At 39.2% G+C, this 20901-nt stretch overlaps 1 protein-coding gene across 3 annotated transcripts in view; it reads right to left on the bottom strand.

Moving 5' to 3' along the window:
* lamc3 (laminin, gamma 3) overlaps window positions 1-18398 on the bottom strand; it is a 93839-nt gene extending 75441 nt beyond the window's left edge. The window contains exons 1-3 of one of the 3 annotated variants that reach the window (XM_079606515.1): window positions 18259-18398; window positions 17615-18000; window positions 7214-7518 (exon numbers count right to left, since the gene is read on the bottom strand). In XM_079606515.1, the coding sequence (XP_079462641.1) occupies window positions 7214-7518; window positions 17615-18000; window positions 18259-18260 (693 nt within the window). In that variant the 5' untranslated portion in view covers window positions 18261-18398. Of the gene's footprint in view, window positions 1-7213; window positions 7519-17614; window positions 18093-18258 lie in introns of those variants that run through there. The other 2 variants (XM_079606516.1, XM_079606514.1) reach the window with 2 other exon arrangements.
* Between the last annotated feature and the right edge of the window lie 2503 nt (window positions 18399-20901).

The following is a 20901-nucleotide window of genomic DNA, read 5'->3' as shown; positions in this document are numbered from 1 at the left end:
TGCTATATTGAAGGCAGGATGCTGTCTGCTGGCATCAAAGCTTATGAAATATGGTTTTGCAGGGGAGACAGAATGGGTCAACCATGTGTCAGGGTATGCCTTTAAAAAAAAAAAAGATCTTACCATATTAGTATGTTAATACTGATTACATGTTGTTCATTTCTCAATTACACAACTTAGCACAATAAATGAGGTTCTAGATCGTTATTTAAAATGCCTGCTTGGCCTATAGGTTTAGGTTCAATATAATTTTTTTGAAAATATCAGCCTCTGGTAAAGTTAAATACAAAATCAATATCTTTATAGACTCAGGCCACTGATGAAACACGTGCTGTCAATCGCTTCAGTAATTTAGGGTGTGTTCACACTTTGCAGTTCTGTTCAAATGGTCCGGACCAAAAGTATTTTTAAAAGGTGGCATCTTGACATATAGGCCTACGTCCTGTTTTTGGTTCGTTTAGATGTCTTTCCATGTTGCGTTCATATCTCAGTAGAACTGCATGTTTGTTTGGAAGTGGACGGAGACCAACCTTTTCAGGGGTCTGGTAGACTTCCAATATTATGGCTATTCTGAGTGTGGGCCAGTAAGAAAGTAATTCAGATATTTTGGAAAAATGAGAACACATCAGGAAATGACAAAAATCATCTGACAAAAATGGTATCTTGCTCTGTTTTTAATGGATTTTGTTAAACTCTTTTAGCAGGGTATGAATAGTATTTATTTTGAATGTTGGTATGTTTTTAGTTAGGCTATGTGCATGTGACTGTCCTGCAGGCAGCAACGATAAATCAAAACTCATTTTATCAGGTACATTTATTAAGGTAATTTTACATGTGTAATCCGTCTGGGAACTGACACTTATAATAAGTGCAATCACTGTGGAAAGCATCTGAGCAGGAAGTAAATGTATACATGTTGGATTCAGATTCAGCTATTATTTTATGTTACCACCCAAGCTTTCATAACTTATCTGAAGGTTTTGAGGCAGTGCAGTTCTGCATTTTTGTGACGGTTACCATGAATGATGGCACAGCACGCTTCCCATTTCCCCTCTCCATCACTTCTTTGATGATTGATGTTTTTAGCTTTAAAAACCTCTGTCAGATTTTTTTAAATAGCTGAGGTTCTCCTAATGGCCCCGTTGCCCTTAGATTTCTGCTCAGTGAGGCATACATCGACATGCTGATTATATAGCAAACCCCTGATCAATACCTAAACCCGTTAACAAGGAGGTGGTGACAATTCTTGGTGACAAAAGAGAATCTTTTATTTTTTGTTTGCTTGTCTATATCCACTTGGAGCACTCTTAACTTTTTTTCTCATTCTCTTTCTTTGTATTTCTCCATCATCCTTATTTGAACAAGAGCATTCACTTCTAATCTGAATCAATGAAGTCAAACCCTTTCATTACAGCGACACACACACACACACACACACACACACACACACACACACACACACACACACACACACACACACACACACACACACACACACACACACACACACACACACACACACACACACACACACACACACACACACACACACACACACACACACACCACTCCCTCTTATTTATTTCTCTCACTGACATATTGTTAAATTAAAATGTGAAAAGGGAAAATTACTCATTGGGCTGTCCATTTACAACTCAGTTTTTTCTTCTTCAGTTGAAGTATAGCCTGACTTTCCATGAGATGAGCTGAAATCTGTGGATGTTATGAAGATGAGCTGACCTTTGTAAATGTGGCAGAAATAACTTTTGAAGCATGCTCTTCATTATATCACCTTACCTTCTCTGTCTAGACAGATATCATTTTTAAAACCCTTCAACAGAACCCCCCCCCCCCAGCCCCCCCCCCCCCCCCCCAAAAAAAAAAAAAACTTTCCACTGTGAGCCTTAAATACAAAATCAAATGTTTTTTTCTTCTTTTTTTACCTTGAAAGTGTTTTTAGAAAGTAGAACTAGAAACTAGTTTTAAAAAAAATCACAGTTTTAAACATGTTTTGCAAAACTGTAATGTTGGGCTTTATGTAGATTTATATTTTTGGTGGATGTCATCTGTTTTCAATCAATAAAAAAAGTAGAAAAAAATATTGGAGATCAAATGCTTATTTGGAAAATTACTAATTTTTTTCCAAAAGTTTTTGCAATGTTGTCAGTAAGTGGTGACCTTGTTGTATGGATCTAGCAAACTGTGACATTTGGCATGTATTTTTTACATTCCTCTTAATTTTTGCTGTGATACATTTGAATGTCAGCCACTGTTACATACACCATTTTTCTGTTAAATTGACTAATTTAGACACTTATCCAAAATGACTTACAAATGAGGAACATCACAATAATGTTATATGAGACCACCTGACAATAGTGATAAACCACTATGCAAAGTTTTTACATTTTTTAATTGGTGTTTAAATTGTGATACAATGGGATTTTGAGGGTTACAAATGTAATTTATATATCAATGTGACAACTGTAAAAAGATATGAAGTCAACTGCAAATTGTTGACACTGTTCACACTTGGCAGCTGGGACATATCCATCATTTCAGAAATGAGTGGGACAGAAATGTAAAGTTTATTACCCTTTTTTTCCCCTGAACTTTGTCTAATTGACAGGTTTTAATTTTCTTATCTCTTGCTTTTAATTGGCTATATCACATAGTTATTTCTTCTTTACGGACTGTTTTGGACTATCTGTCGAGAAAGCACCCTCCAGCTTCAAGTATGAATGAAACATACTGTACATTACATGAGAGTGTTTAGCACTCCTTAGTGCTTCCATCGCCTCATTTTGGATAAGAATGAAACGTCAGGTCATGCATTGAATATCTTGTTTCATTAAATTTAAATCCAGATTTATTCACAATGGCCCATGAAAACCTCTCTGGAAACACACAAAAAAGTGCAGGAGATGAATTTACATTTTATTAAAATTCCCCCACTTCCCCTGCGTATTCAACAATCGTGCTTGGCAGGTTTCGATTTAATTAAACTCTGGTGCGATTGCTCTGTTAGTGCGGTTCATTTGAATAAGTGTGAACACTGCCATCCAAACCTTGGTGCGCACCAAAGCTTTTTTTTGAAGGAAACATTAAAGGACACAAAAATGTTTAAACTCTAAGCAGTTCCGTGTGGACACAGGGCGAAAATTATTCCCCCAGATGCATCTGATCACATCGGGTCAGACTGCAGCTGCCATAAATAAAGCTGGACTAAAGAAACCCATGGTGGCAGTGGAAAGTTCAGGGGTCCAGACATTAGAAAAGAGGCAAGGCAAGAAAACGAAAGACACTTGACTTCCCCTCTGTTTCACAGGTCTAAATCACTACTTCCACTCTAATTACAGAGTGAAAGAATTAGTGATTAAAGTAATGAGTGCAAAGGGAGATAAATGGAAGCAGCAGTTCAAGTGTGTTTGTGTGGGGCAGAGAAAGAAACAGTAAAACATTACGTTATCATGTTTGCAAAACCCCCATTCAGTATCTCAGATTAGCATGTTAATCATGTCACAAAGCATATATTATGAAGTATTTGTAATTTATCAACCATGATTATATGCAATTTATATATATTGGAATTTATATTTGGTTATATGTTTTGAATTTACAAGCATGGACATACTGTATCTGTTAGAAATGTCACCTACAGAATTTTGCACTATACATATTTATATTTTACACATTTATGGGCAAGACTGAAAGAACACATTTCCCAGAAGGCACTGCCTGGTGAATTTCTCTGAAATGTCAAATTGACTTCCTGCAGTGTGGCCAATCCAAATCCATCCAACTGCAACATCTGTGCTGCAATTACATTCACAGAGCATACATGAATTGCGGACTATAATAATATGAAATAACTTGTTAAGTGTGGAGGCTAAAACAGTTATTACTATCTTTTTTTTTTTTTTACGAACAAACAGGCTTAAAATCATTTGTCACTGTGTTTGTTTAAATACGTGATTTTTTTGAGTATTTGCTCAATGCATTCATTTTTTATTTTTGTAAAACATTTCCTATATAGTTCTGCTTTAATGTTGAATGTGCAATAAATATGTTCTGCCGGCTTTAATGAAACCAGCAATTCAACATATTTATGCTGTTATTTTAATTTATTCCCATCTTTCTTGCTCTCTGCATACTTTCATGTCAATCACAGGGAATCAAGTAAATTAATTAAAATAACTAGGCCAGCAACAAGGTGACATTTGGGTAATTGGAGAATCTTAGTTCTTCTGCTGTCTACAGAGGATTTCCGCTTGCAGGAAGCCAATTATGAGGAGTAATGCAGATGTATGTGTGAGAAATGCATTCTGAGATATTAGTCATTATAAACATGTCGAACAAAAACAAGCTTCACTAAAGTGGTTATTATTTAGCCTTGAGGCTCCAGGTCCATTGTGTGTGTGTGTGTGTGTGTGTGTGTGTGTGTGTGTGTGTGTGTGTGTGTGTGTGTGTCTAGACCACTAGAGTCCCCTTACGTCCTCATTTTAAAAATTCAATTCATCTCCCAACTGTGTGATAGGGAGATTCTATTTCACACTTTCGGCTACAAGCCTCAATCACAAGAAGCCAAACTGTTATCTCTGCTCTTAAATAAAATGACATCCCTTCTTTTCTGTTGCTCCCTCTCTGGTTGTCCTCTAGTGGCTTTCATCTTTGTAAACAGATAGGCTAGCTGTTTTTCTTTGAAATAGTGAGAGAAAAGAAGGATGATGAAAAGATTGAAAGTGAAAAAGCTTTTACCTAAAATTGGCCTTTTCAAACCTCCACAACAAACCTCAGTAGGTCCAAATATCTTTATGCCTGTTCAACTACTGCATGTCAAGGACTCCATTTACCTCATTAACATTTATTTATTTGAGATTGGATGGGCGCTAAATACAGGTGCGTAACAGGGGATCAAACATTTTGTGACTGGATTTTAGCCGTTGACAGATTGATTTCTGTGACCGTTCTCTTAACCTGAACTTTTACTTACTTTTTATACACTCTTCTTCTAAAACAGAAGTGCTATATAAATAATTAATAAAAAGATAAAGAGTAATATAATAAAAATACCAAATAACAATTAACATGCCTACACCCAAATAGCCAATAGCACTAGTACCTACGCACACAGAGACAATTACTCAAGATCCCCTTCCTTTAAAAGCAAGGTTAAATAGATACGTTTTCAACTGAGACCTAAACACCTTGATAGATGGAGCCTGCTGAATATAGAGTGGAATACTGTTCCACAATTTAGGAGCAACTACTGTAAAAGCTCCTGTAGTAGTTATATCACCTTTGTAGGTCCTGTTGTCATCCTACATCTATTCCCAACCCTAACTCCTACCATCACTACAGCATTCAATGTAACACCAGCCCGAAAAACTTGCTGGTCTGAAACCAAGAAGCCACACATAAAGCACTATGTCAAAATCACACCTCTTGTAACGTACACTCTCAGAAAAAGGTACAAAAGTTGTCTTTGGGGCAGTACCCTTTCAAAAGGCACACCTTTGTGGTACACCTTTGTGCCAAAAGAGTGTATAAATACCTCAAAGGTGCATATTGGTACTAAAAGTGTAAATAAAAGTACATAAATGGTACATAAATGGAACCTTTTTAAAGGGTACCTTCCCATTTGTACCTTTTTTCTGAGAGTGTATATTTAAATCTTACCTACAATAATCAAGCATTTTAATTATTAAAGTTACTTTTCTGGGAAGCTGCATTCAACATCCACTTGCCTCACAAAACTGAGAGGCATTTGCACATCAGTTTGAATAGGTACAGTATGACCTTTCTGTTATAACACTTTTCCTTCCATCCATTTACTTGTTACAAAAATAGATGTGGTAGTGATGAGCTCAGATTCTGCATCCTCCTTTTGCAGGTACTCATCATCTAATATCCTGTCAAATCTGGTTTGATTTAGGCTGTACCTATTTCAATATATGGGCATTCTTCAACTTTGCACACTTTGATGTTCCAGACAGGTTTTATTTATATATATATATACCTATATATTTTTTTTGTGAAGGTCACATTAAAACTGTCTGGCATTTTAAGCATTCCTTCCTCATCATTTCAAATGCCTCTATTGTTTTAACTATACCATGAAAATCTATTACAAATGTTGAAAAATAGACCATTTAAATATTTAATGTGTAAAAATATTGTTTTAATTATAATCATGATCATAATGTCAAAATGCAAACATTGTGAAAATATTATTTTATTGTGTGCATGTACAGTGCTGGTCAACATTATTTGCCCCCCTTGGTAAATATGATCAAAGATGGCTGTAAAAAATTAATATGCATTGTTAATCCTTTTGATATTTGATTTAAAAAATAAGCAAAAAAAGTAAAATAATTGAAAGTGGGGGAAAAATCACATAAAAATAATTGTTCCAGATGTGCTTTGGAGAAAAACATTTATTTCATAATGTGATTTCCCCCCCACTTTCAATTATTTTACTTCAATAAAAGGTTAGACTTTTGAAAGTGACACTGCAGTGTAATGTTCATGACTGATACAAATAAAAATATTTTTCTCTGTTATGTATGTACAGTATACACAATTAGAAGTTGTTAGTAGGCAAATAAACTAGTGAGAGTGTGAATCAAGTGTTTATTTTCTAAAGGTCTACAGGGCCAAAATGTCCATAGTTGCAGTCAGAAACACCCATATTTGTGTGTATTCATCTACTGTATTAAACAGTTAGGTGAGCTCTGGCAACTGCCTGTCACCTTTGATTTTCTGAACTTCATCTGATGACTGTGACTGCATCTCTGTGTGGAAGAAGCTCCCTAGAAATGTTTGAAAAAGGTTGCAGGCTGTATTTAGTAGCACAGCGTGCTGAGCACACTCATGTTTAGCCGCAAGATTCTGCTCTGAAAGTCTAAAAGTTAGAGAAGCTTGACAGTGAGGTATATTTCCCTCAAAGCTTTCCTCTGGAACAACAAAGCACAACCATCTACATATCTATAGGCCGAGGAGATGAGCTGCTAACTAAAACAGCAAGTTATTGTCAACAAGCCATGAAGGTAAATATTTACGCATATACTGTAAATCCCTTGGGATTACATTAGAAATTATTCATGTTTATATTTGGCATTCTAAAATATGTATCCAGATGGGCTGAATATAAAATCATACTATTGCATTACATGACAGCCAAACTCTCATATTGTAAAATAACATGACGTACCTGTAACACAGCACTCTGGTCGAAGTTGTAGGCACTGGGTCGTCCTTCTAATGTAGAGAAGGCCACATTTCCGCCGGTAAGTGGAGAGATGTCACTAAACTCATCCGTGCAGAGTGCCGTCCTTTCCTTCTCGCCTGGACGTATGAAGCCCTTATTGTCCCTCCTATACGTCTTGCGACAAGAAGCACTGTAATATTGGTATGGCTGCCATGGTCCATTCTCCTCCGTACGCTTGTAGATGGCGAAGCTCTCTGGTCGACTGGTGTAGAACTTCAAACGGACATATGTGATCTCAAAGGCCTTGCCTTGGAAAAACAACAACAACAACAACATTAATGTTCATCTGGACAGATCCCACAAAATTCAGTATTTTCCTTAGTTAATGTAGCCTGATATTTAAAGCCCAGGACATAATTAAAGTTACCTGTAAACTGAGTTAATGTAAGATTTGCATCTACACTGAAAAAAATGGTAACATCTAAATTAACTGGTTTTATCCATATTCAAATGTTATTTAATGCAACACAATTAATTTTAAAATAATAAGGTAGAAATAGCTCTTTAGGTGATATTTGCAGTTTACCACTTGTACGTCCTTCATCTATATCGAGCCAAATCAAGAATGCGCAGGTGTTAGATCAAGCCAAAAGAAAATCAAGGATGAAAAAAGAAAAAAGGAAGAGGACACTTTATCCAATTTAGAGTGGAAGGCAGCTTTCTTATGTTTGTAGAGAATACGTGGAGTTTGTGCCTTGAGAAAATGGCATACTTGGTGGTACTTTGTTAGTTTAATTGCTACTAAAATCTTATTTTCCAAATTACTGTAACTGGAGAGTTCTTTAACCCTGGGTTGCTCCAGAGGGACTGTTCATGCAGTCAGTGCACTGGAAGAGATGTAGGCTGCAAGGTAATTGATATCTGCCAGCCCAGAAAAGTTAGTTATGACATCTCAACCTTAAGTTTATCAAGTGAGGAGAATACTTTTTGTGCGCAACAACGATCATTTTGGATTTATCTATTTTTAGAGTTTAGCCTACACTGAAAAATAAAATGCTGTTTTATAAGAGAAGTCACCGACAATTGCGCGACAGGTATGATTCAGTTTACGCCACTTCCAAATCATATCTGTTTCGACCTCACTCTGACCGTCAGTATGGTCTAATAGGATGATAACCTTCATTCCGCCTTCTCTCGAGACCTTATGTAAATGCCCATGACCCCGGAAGCGGAACGTCACGCACTATAAAAGGCGAGTTAAACTTCTGGCTCGTTGACATACCTTTCTCGACCTTAGAGACCTGGTACAGGAACCAAATTAATATTGATATTCACCATTCAATTAATCACCCAAGTGGTGCAGGTGCCTTGCGTCCCTGTGAATTGTGGTGTTTTATTTTTGCATTATCTGTACTAATCACTTAATTCATGTTGTATGTGCTTGAATCGTTATGTTATTCTGATATGTGAGGCTAGTTCTACATACTAGCCATTCAATATTTCAATACAAACACTCAATTTATGCTATAGGTGCTTGTGAATTTAGATGAGTTTTATTGTATTATTCTGATATTCTGAGGCTAGTTCTTAACATATTAGCCATTCAACATTCCAGTACAAACAAACACTCAATTCATGCTGTAGGTGCTTGTGAATTGAGATGAGTTTATTGTATTTGGTATTCTGATGCTAGTTTCTAAACATACTAGCCATTCAATATTATGGATTATTTCTGTTTTCTTTCAGAGTATCCATCAGTTAACCTAGTGAATATACTTGATTACAAATTTGTGGTGAGTATTGTTGCTTTTTTGAGCCCTATATCACTGTTCGCAGCTGTTGGGGTTTGATGTAGGCCTGCGAAGTACGTTTGTGTACTAGTGCAGGCCTTTTTTGCTTTGCGTGGGCTTGGTATACCCTTCACTACGGTTCGCAGTCAGTGGGATTGTGTGTGGCCTTACCTGGTGTGAGGGTATCATGGCCTCTCATTGCTGCCGATGTTGCCAATCAGCAATGGACCCTCATGATGGGCATAGGGATGGGCATTTTTCATGCCTGGGAAGGGCTCATTTAAGAAAGGATGTGGATAATCCCTGCTGTGCGGCTTGTGACCTGCCCTGAGAGGAACTACTTTGCTGCGCTAATAGAGTTTGCAGTTCTGTACCTGAGGGTGGTAGGGAGAGGGAACGCTCATCGGACAGGCATAGTCATAAGCGTCAGATCAAGCCGTGAGAGGGTGATGGAAGTAGCTAAACACCCAACTCCTGCTCCACCAGCGGAGGGGGGCAACACAGACACTCAACTACAGATTCTGGCTGCTATTCAGAGTTTAGCACAGAGGATGGACAGAGTTGAAGCTCGTCACTCCTTTTCACCATCACTACCTCCTGGTCAGGAATGCATTTCTCCAGCTGCGAAGCAGTGTGATCCTGACGCTGATGGCCAATCCTGATGGCTAAGATGCTGATGTATTATCTCTTCTTGCTCCCCACTCGCTGGTCGATAATGCTCAGCAGGCAGAAGGAGGGAGCCAAGGAGAGGGACCCCATTCAGATTCGGCTGAAGTGGATGGCGAATCAACAGGGAGGGATTATTTTCCAGCGAATACTCTTGTTGCTAGAGTATTCAGTGCAGCAAAAATTGTTTGTTTGCAACCTTCTGTGCCTGACCCAGCTCCTGTCGGGGGTGTCTGGGAAGGCATACCTCAGACGAATTCTCCATCTTGCATTCCAGTTGCAGATGATTATACCTCAATATTGAGGACAGGATGGAAGAAACCATATCAGAAGCCTCAATTCAATGCAGGCTGCAGACGGTTGGCCAATGCCCGTTACCCAAAAGAAACTGGACTGGGGGACATGTCACCGGTAGAACAAGAGATAGCATCATGGACTACTCTGGGACAAGCCCATGCATCTGCTAACCCTCACTGTCCCAGGAAGGGGTGTGCGAAACTGACCATCTGATCTCACAATCCTTTAATGCCACTGCACGTGCATCTCATACAGGCAATGCTTTGGCTATCCTCTTAGCAGCCCTATGGAAAACAGTAAGTGCAGATGACCAGGATTCTAGGAACCTTGTTGATTCTGCTCTGGTAGCCCACTCACAATTGACACGTGATGTGGGCGACGCTATGTCTTTGGCTGTTTTATGTCGCAGACAGATATGGCTGGCACAAACCTCTTTGCCAGAGACCATAAGAAGCGAACTAATGAAATTGCCAGTAATTCCCGGTCACGTTTTTAATTCAGATTCTAAGGAGGTGCTGGTTAGGGCTGGGCGCTCCATTACAACGAGAGAAGCTGTCCAGTGGGTTTGTCATAAACCAGCTCCAGACTTCAGACCAAGGTCTCGAGAAACACAAAGGCCACAGCAACCTGCTTGGTCTAGACACACGAGTGGCAATCTTGTTATATAACAAGGGCAGAGCTTTCGTGGCCAAAGACAAAATCCTACCACATATCCCCAGAGGAGATTTCAGTACCATGGGGGAGGACAACAGAGAGGTTCACGAAGGGGTGCAGTACGTGAAGGCGGACCTGCATAGAGATCAGGGGCTGGCCATTGACTGTCCTCTCAACTTTCATGGGCCAGTTGGTCTCAGACCAGTGGGTTTTATCCACAATAACTCACAGGTATCAGCTACAGTTTCAACCAGAGTCCAGAGCACAGGCCTTTTCTCCACTTTGCTTTTCAAGGCCAAGCCTTTCAGTTCCAGGTTCTACCGTTAGGCATGTCTTTGGCACCGAGAGTTTTTACTCGGATTATCTCAGAATCTAGCTCCCCTTCAGCTGCACGGTATCAAAATCCTGCCATATCTGGACGATTGGTTAATTTGTGCTCCTTCTCAAGAGCAGATGATCAAGAACACAGAGGAGGTACTAGCTCACATTCAGTCCCTTGGGTTTACAGTAAACTGGAAGAAGATCAGTCTCTAGCCTCAACAGCAAGTGAAATTCCTGGGGCTATATTTAAACTCCATAACAATGGAAGCATGTCTCACTCCCCAGAGAATAGACGGCCTGGAGAAGGCATTAGGTCACTTCCAGAAGTGGAAGCTTGTGACAGCCCACAGGGTTCAGAAGCTGGTAGGACTGATGGCGGCAGCATCATGGTGATTCCCTTAGGCCTACTGAGGAAACGCCCAATACAGAGATGGTTTAATTATTTTCGTCTTCATCCAAAAAAAAGGACAGAAGAACGAGGATGTTGGTTACAAAGGCCTGCATGTGGGCCTTACACCATTGGAAGGACAAGGAATTTCTCCACAGGGGAACCCCACTGGGCAATCTTCCTCACAGAAGATCAGTGATAACAACAGATGCATCACTGACAGGCTGGGGAGCCGTTTGGTAAGACAGGTTAGTAAGGGGCAAATAGGATCCCCCTTGGTCATCAGAACACAAAAATGTGCTCAAACTGAGGTCTGTTTATCTCGCTCTCAAGGTTCTGTTACCATTTATTTTTGCTACAAGCATGTGCTAGTGAGAACGGACAGTACCTCAGCAGTTTACCACATAAATGACCAAGGAGGGATGAAATCACTACGTTGTCTCCAGGTGGCATCGAACATGCTGAAATGGACATGGCCATGGCTGTCCTCACTGAGAGCAATCCACATCCCGGGTGTGACAAACAGAGCAGCCGACATTTTGTCCAGAACAGGGCCTCTCCCAGGAGAGTGGCGGTTGTACAGAAGGTAATAGCCCAAATTTGGACCGGATAAGGGACAGCTCATGTAGATCTCTTTGCTTCCAGGGAGACGACCCATTGCCTGGGATGGTACTCCCTCACGGTACAAAGGGCAGTTTAGGCCTGGATCCTGGATGCTCTGTCACAAGAGTGGCCGACAGGCTTATTATATGCTTTTCCCCCCTTTCCTCTGATTTCCCAGGTCCTCCAGAGGATCAGGAAGGGTCATTGCACAGTTCTACTAGTTGCACCACGCTGGCCGGGAAGATCATGGTTCCCGGACCTAGTTCAGCTGATTCAGTGTCCTCTGTGGAAACTTCCATCATGGGCAGATCTCCTATCCCAAATAGACGGGCAGATTTGGCATCCACATCCGATGGCACTGCGATTGTGGCTATGGCCTCTACAGAGTCCGTCCCTCAACAACTAAATGAAGCGGTACGCGAGACACGGAATAACGCCAGAGCTCCATCTACTCGTGCTAATTACTCCATAAATTGGATGATTTTTTTTCAGAGTGGTGTTAAGGCATGAATGCTGATCCAATAACCTGCTCTGCGTACCTTAGATTCCTGCAGGCTCAACTGGATCAGGGCAAAGAAGCCAGTACAATCAGGTTTATGCTTCATCTATTTCAGCATCTCATGGGTGAGTGGATGGCCAGCCATTAGGCCGACATCCCTTGGTATGTCAGTTCCTGAAAGGAGCTCGTCGCTTATGTCCAAATCGCACTTTGCGGGTACCCAATTGGGATTTGCCTTTTGTACTAGATTCTCTCGGTAAGCCCCCGTACGAGCCTATGGCTGATGCAGATTTCTCTCAAGACAGCTTTTCTCTTGGCTATATGCTCTGCTAAAAGGGTAGGAGAATTGTCTGCACTATTAATTAGTGAGGATTGTTTACTTTGGAGGCCGGATGGCACAGGGGTGACACTCTGGCCCAACCCTGCATTTTTACCAAAAGTACTTAATCGCCACTTCAGAAATCAAGTTCTGGAGGTAGTTCAATTTCAACCCCCTTCTTCACAGGCAGATCAGCTGAATTTGCTCACCCTATGTCCAGTCAGGGCATTACGCACCTATGTAAATTTTACTCAGACCTTGAGGAAAACTCATTCTCAGCTTTTTGTTTGCTATGGAAAGGCCAGACTGGGGTTGCCACTTTCTAAGCAACGTTTGTCCCATTGGTTGGTTGAGGTTATTTCCCAGGCTTATACGGAAAGAGGGTTACCAGTTCCTATGGGAATACGGGCCCACTCGACCAGAAGTGTAGCTACAGTACTTTATGGGCCACACTAAAAAGACTTCCGTTTGGGGAGATTTGTAGCTACTTCATGGGCCACACTAAAAGGACTTCCGTTGGGGGAGATTTGTGCTGCAGCATCATTGTCTACACCATGTACATTTGCAAAATTTTACAGAGTTGAGGTAACTTGCACAACGACTATCAGTTTTACTGCAGTTTTGATGTCTGTTGCCCAGCGAGATTTGAATAGTTTGGATTCTATAGTTCCTCGCGACCCTGTTGACATGAGTCCTCCTATTAGAACGTAGTGACGTCAGAGGAAGGTCGAAACAGATCGTAAGTTATGAATATAACTATGGATTTGTGAGACCGAAGGATGACCATCACTATCCTTGTCACTCGGAAGACTAGGGCGCTCAAGGTAAGAGAACGAGCCAGAAGTTTAACTTGCCTTTTATAGCACGTTACGTTCCACTTCCTGGGTCATGGGCATGACTTTGTTTAAATAAGGTCTCGAGAGAAGGCTTAACGAAGGTTATCATCCTATTAGACCGTAGTGACGGTCATCCTTCGGGTGACTCTCACAGTGCAATATGGGTATTCTTTAGTCATTGACCGTACATTGGTTGTACACTCATTATTGGGGTGCATTGTGGAATTGAATGAGTGTACTCTATAATGTCCACTATGGTTTCTGATACCAAATGGCTGTCTCCTCAAATAATGCCCAATTTAAAGGTATAGGGGGCAATTTCAGACACAGCCTATGGTATCCGCAAACAGTGATCGACCGTCGCACAACTCAATGTCAAGGCATAATGTGATTGGTTATCAAGGCACATGTGATCCAAGTAAGCCGTTACGATTGTTCCAATGGTAGAGCCATGGACCCTCGTATCTCCCAATAATAAGACTATCTCTGGAGTCTGGTCTGCTCTCACATCAACATAACACACTTGTTGTGGTGCTCTCACATTGCAGATTAATATTTTGTAAGTAAAGTGGTAAACATTTTTTTTTTTTTCTCAAACAAAGCACTTGTGTCACTTAATAAATTTGAGGTTAAACCACTGGAGTCACATGGATTACTTTTTTGGTACATGCTGCACTATATAGGGGATAGGGAACGATTCAGACAGTGTATGCTTTCCAATTAGGGAGAGTGAAGTTTGGTTCTAAGTTAATGTCACGAGAACTGCCACAGCGCGCATAGACTGCTCCGGTCTAGAGACGATAGCACAGATCGGATCATATGCACAAGTCGGACAAGTCGAAACAGACCACAAAATGTATTGGATCCATTTGAAGTCGGCACAGAATGCTATATTTTAAACTGAAGTAATATTGAGGATATTAGGAAGAGAAACGGTTAGATAGACTCAGTATTAGAAACAGCACTGATGAGTATAACACCGGTGCCATGCGGCAAAATATTCACTTTTGCTTTAGTAACAGTTTCATATTAATTCTAAAAGGGGAATCTATTACACGTTGGCTGTCATAGGATGTCAAATGCCAAGCTGTGATATAAACAAAACGCTATTGGGTATTTTAAAAAAAATGGGAGGAGCAGCTTGAAACATCCCACCCTGTCTTTCTGTTTCAGTGGATATTACATCAAGACACTGAATAACGCTGCAAGTTTTAAGGCACTTCAGTGGGCCTTTAATTTCACCTCAGCATGTAAAGAATATATTTTGCTGGATTTGGTCTCCAGCTCTAATCTTGATGACTGGAACTGTCTAGAACAAAACATCGAATCACTCTGTGGGACCTGAAATTTAATATACAGTACATAAGCTATATATCATGCGTTTTTCTCCCTCAGGTTTAATGTGTTCATACAGTATGTTCGTACTGTACCTTTACAGAAAGACACATGAATATAGTGTTACAGCTGTTATCCTGGAAAGAATGAGTATACTAACCTTTTCTGTGTGGGTGTGTTTGTATCTGAACTCAACTGAACCTGACCAGACTCAATATTTATAAACTATAAAGAGCTGCATGTAATCATGTCTGTGTATGGTAAACTGAAACTTTTTTTTCTTTCTTTTATTACGATTTGGGAATAAAACAAGTTCGTAAACACTATAAAATGAATGTACAACACAATTGATGATATGAACTTAAAGCACAGAGTTTACAGACCAACCGAAAACAGTTAAGTTATGAACTGTATTTTTTTCAGTCTACATAATGTGATATTTCTGTGTTTGCACTTGGTCTAAACAAGCTTTGTTAAAACAGTATGATTTGCACACAATGATCTTTAATGTTGGGTTCAGTATTTTGCAGCAAACATCTGTATCACATATTGGTCCTTTGAACATCTTTGAATGAAAACCACAATGGAAACCAGATGTGGAAACATTCCTTAGAAGTCTGCATGTGTGTGTTTGTGTATGTTTACGTGTGTGTATAGGAAAGACCTGACCTACCACTGGACCTCTGCTGCTTTCTGTGTTTGTCTTATTCTTTGTAGTGTTTTCTGTACCACCCCCATCGCTCACTCTGCTGTGTGTGTGTGTGTGTGTGTGTGTGTGTGTGTGTAGGCCTCCCTAGGATGTATTCTGTTTGGTTTGGAAATGTGAGAAGGCCTTTCACAGACATCCAACTGGAAGGGAACATTGAATCAGAGCAAACACAAGAACATACACTTTCTGTTGTGTGCCTGATTTGCCTATTGAAACCATTTTAGTGTTATTTCATCTCCCATTTTTTCTCTCTCTCACAAATTGTGCTTCCAAGAATATCTTCAAATCATATCTAGACTTTTGATGTGCAGAAATGTAAAGCTGTTAATAACCACAAGGTACAAAGTCAGCCAGCAGAAAGTTTGATTAAGAAAAGAATCAGAAAGACAGATGTCTGTTTGTTATGAAAATATGAATCAACTGTTTTGGTATTGACAGCCCTTTGGAATGACAAGAAAAAGGTGCAAAGACAGTAGAACCCATTATAATCAGTGATGTTGTCTACACTGGATGCGGTGTGACACGAGCAACATATCTCAGACAGTAAACTGATGCCTCGTTCTATCTAGAAAAAATGCTTTGCAATGGGCGCTTTGTCGCGTCCAATGTGTACAGCTTTCAGCTGTTACGACGCGAGCGACAACGGTCGCGTTCGGTGTAGACACGGTTTCAGCTCATTCTGCCAATAACGCAACGTTACAACATCAAGCAATATTCCAATAATTTATATAATTATAACACTTTATATAGTGTCATTTTGCCCCTGTTGGATTGGCAGTAGCTTGCTTGCCCAGTTACCTTGTTTCTTTTCTAAATTCAAGCTATATATATATTGTTCTATTTGTATTTAAAGTTATTTATAATAAGTGAAGTAAAGTTCACTGTTTAGTGCACTGATGTCAGACTCATTTTGGATAATAGTTTATTGTTAAATTGTTAAATACCCTGCCTCCATTACATATCTTTGTCACATCATTATCAGTGTTTGATCACCACATTTGAGTGATCATTGCAAAAAATGTGTTTATGTATATATGTTCTGTTTATGTATATACTGTATTCTATATACAGTACCAGTCAAAAGTTTGCACACACGGATGGTAAAGTGTGTCCAAACTTTTGACTGGTACTGTACATGTAAATAATATGAAAAACCATAACCATTAACGATACTGTAACTTTAACTGGTTCCAGCGCTATTGAGTTGGCCCTAGAGACCCCAAAGTTGGTCAGATTACTATTCATTACCATCAAGTGAGCCAATTTTCATAGTTTTCATAATAATGATAATAAAACTAACAATTGCTGGTTACCGTTATTTTTAGTACTTTTAGCAAGCTGTGGAAGTTAATATACTAATAATCAAAGCTGTTGGTGTGTCAGCTGAGTGTCAGCTATATGTGTAGTCTTTACCCATATTTAGTGAACGTTTGTTATTTTTACAAATGCTTTGTTCAAATGCTGCAATTCTGCTACATTGGGTCTCTGAGGGTTAAAGAAGAAAGAAAAGAGAACAATTTCACCTTACAGAATACAAATAACAAAATAGTTTCAAAATAGTTACATCCTTACAGACATATGGGAATGCTTATGATTGAAAACACTGTAGCGTAAAGTCTGCAGGGCAATAATGTAATTAAACTAAACCAGCTGAGATATCAGAGTCATCCAATCTGATAGGCCACCAAAATGACATTAGATTTCTCAGGCGTTTACATCAAATTCACAGTTGGGAAACACAATGATTAGCAGATTGAGACTGTTCTTGGTTGCTGTTTAGTTACAATTTACAGAGCACAGAATGCTGGGTTGAGTGTTTAATATATAAAATGTTTTAAGTTTAAGTTTTCCATCTAATATTCCTATTTTATTAAGATTTGTTTCAATTACCGAAAACAAGTTTGATCAGGTTTAGTTAACACTGTTTCTACAAATTTTAGTACACATTTTGTGTTTTTGTGGACTTAGATGCATTTTGTGGACTTACCTAGATGCAGTGTGATGTTGACTGAATTAGGATACTGAACTCCATAGAACATGGATTGGCTCTGCCACCACGTGGGCTCTTCATCCGTGTGGAAGTCAGTCAGGTAAGTGGCGTTGCGATTCAGTTCCAAGTCTGAGGCATCACAGTGGTGACATGAGCGTGTGGACCCTGTCTGCATGCAATAGTCCTCTGGTGGGATACCACACACATTTGAAACGATAACGGAACGATTGAAGGCCGCATTTTCGAAGTTAGGCAAACAGCGGCTCGGGACGCCCTCCTCATCATAACACGAGTCCATTCCAGCAAGAACATGGGAGAAGGTGGTGAAAAGCAGAAGTAAAAGAGAGTGAAGTGCAGAGGAATCCATCCTTCTGCACAACGGCCTATAACAGAAAGAACTTCAAAAGAGCAGAGAGCTCGAAAACAAGTCTAGCAAATAATCCAAATCAGAGCCACATGCTACAGGGAAAAACTTCAAGGGAAGTTCAGCAGTTCAGTGTTCAAAGGCAAGCATAATGAAGTATGTGATATAGCAAACACACATGCAGATACACACATTTTTTTGTGATGCAGAAACAATTCTCTGAGTTTGCATACAGCAATAAAGTTTCATATAATATACAAATTGCATGAACACATACATTCAGTTAAGCAGGAAAGGTGTAAAGACACTGGAATATTCCTCCATCCTCAGTCTTTTTCCTCAGTGCATTTTTCTTTCTATCAGCATGTGTTTCCACTCTAAGAAGCCGAGGACACAGACTCTCTTTCTCTCTCATATAGATTCGCAGACAGACAGAGTAGAAGGAAGAGAAAGGGTTGGAGGGGAGTTGACTGGGGCTGGCCAATAATTAGATAAATAGAGGGAGGGGCTATATGAGAGAACGGATAAAAAAAGTATAAAGAGGAGAGAGAAAGTTTGGAAGAGAGGCGCCCTCTTTTGTAAAAATAGATAGGAACTGCTGTTAGCATATGTATTTCATTAAATAACTGAGGGATCAAAGTTTGTGTTTAGCATGACCCCAATTATAGCCGCTGCTGGTTGATGCCCATAACTACAACACACAGCACAAAAAAATAAAAAAAACTTGATTTGAGTACAAACTTATAGTATATAGAATATATGTATTTATTTTTTTATATTTTTATTAAAGTACTTTTGGGCAAGATAATTAAAACCTTTTAAACTGAATCCATTATTCAGGCATGTACTGCATATAATATATAGAATAATAATTCATAGAATATATAATTAATGTCTGCCATTCAAGTCTGCTATTCAGTTATTGAAATTATCATTTAACAAATTAACTAAATTAGTTATACTCATCTAGTCTCTGTGCGTGTTTTGGGACCTTTGTTATATTTCCTGTCTTGTGTGTCATGTTTATTTGTAGTTTTTCTGCTCGATTAGTCTATCCAGGTGTGTTTTGTTTCCCTTGTTTACCCCTGTGTATATGAGCCTGTAAGAAATTTACTTAAAGAGGAAAATTATATAATTAATCATAACTTGTTACAACGTGTACAATAAATTAATAAATTATAAAATATCCAAAAATCACTTCTGATACATTTCCTGCACTTGTGTACTTACAATATCCCAAAAGTCTCCAAAGATTTTTTTTTTCAGATTTTTCAATTTTAAATAATTGCCATCCCAGAAAATAATTTTGCCTATCAATGACGCAATATCCGCGCTATCCTCAGTTTCCGCTCGTACTGCCATAGCCATGACGTGGACAACTGCGTAGTGCGTAACATTTAGCGGCAAGCTGTTCTTGTTTCGTTCAAACATTATAGACCATGGCAAGCAGACTTTGGGACAAAAAGGGAGAAATAAAATGAAGATCAATATCGGCGTGGCGTTTTTGAGATGCGAGAGCTCCACATCTGCGACTAACTTGGACTTGACAGAGCTTCACGAGTCACGACTTGACATCGACACCGCTCTTGCACATACTTTATTAGACAGGTTAGCAAATGTACATACAACAAATCAATGTTATATAGCTCAACGGGATGCAATGTTAGAATATGATCAGTATGTTATTCTAATGTTGATCTAGCTTACTGCTAGTTTCATATAGCAAACAAACTAACTCATAGAAATAGTGTTAATAGAGACAAGGAGATTAGTGAGAGGTCCTTGTCACTGCCCCGGCAAATTTGAAAGGCTGCACTGCATGGTACTTCATTATGCAGGATCATATATGCCGGCGAATTAAAAAAACGAGGGTAAATATCGGGATAGATTTTCCCAGGTGGAAAGAGCTAATGAAGGAGAAAGACTTTGGGGGGACGCTGAAGTTGCCTGCTTTCTTCTCGACAGGTAAGTCAATGTTACGGTCTAAATTACAAGCTTTTTTTTATTGCTTGGTTGTGTAATTTATTATATAGGCAGCATAACAGTTGAACATGTATAGTCAAACTCGTTGAAGTGCTATTGGAAGACATGTTGTCATAGCTTACGTCTACCTAGTTGCAACATGCATTTGAAAAAGCGAGTCGCTAGAGAGCCCTATTCATTTGAATGCAAAATTCAATTTCACCGATAGATGGGAGAAATTCCTACACAGTTTACCTTTAAAGTGGGATCTTCCCATCTTACCTTTTTTAATTGCAACATCTTTTGCAAAACAAAACTTGCCCGCTGAGGAAGTGCCATTGAGAGGGGAATTGTAACAGATAGCTTTCTAGATTGTCTTAAAATAAAAGAAGTAAAATCTTCTTATCTTCTGTTGAAAATAACAACCAGTGACGGCTAAAATTGTGGAATTTTTTTTCACATAACATTAAATGAATATTTACACATGAAAATTACTTTAAGTTGTAAACATAAATATTTGAAGCAATCACTGGTGCTTGACTCTTTCCTTCCAAACAAATTGACAGTCTTTCAGTGTTTGTGGTAAATGACAATGTAACTATTGATTTCAGTTGAGTTGAATGTAATTTGATTGTGTGCACTCATTAAGTCAAGGTAATCTCAAGCAACAACATAATCATTTGTTTGACAGACACGGCATGGAGTAAAAAGAATAGAGTGATTGATTTTCCTTTCTGGAAACCTTTTATATTAAGGAGAATTCTAACCACAAGGAAATGCAATCATTACAGAGGAACATGAGGAATAAATGCAACCCACTCATGACATTGCTTTTCATTGACAGGACTGTGATTGGACAGCAATTCAATTTTGTTGTGGCACACTTTCCACTCTGTTAAAACTGAAAGACAGCATCATTCAGGCATATGCAATGATGTGTCTCATATTTAACTTGCCA

The sequence above is a fragment of the Phoxinus phoxinus genome (assembly GCF_949152265.1).
Source record: "Phoxinus phoxinus genome assembly, chromosome: 3".
Classification (NCBI taxonomy): domain Eukaryota; kingdom Metazoa; phylum Chordata; class Actinopteri; order Cypriniformes; family Leuciscidae; genus Phoxinus; species Phoxinus phoxinus.
This window is presented reverse-complemented; position numbering and strand designations above follow the sequence as displayed.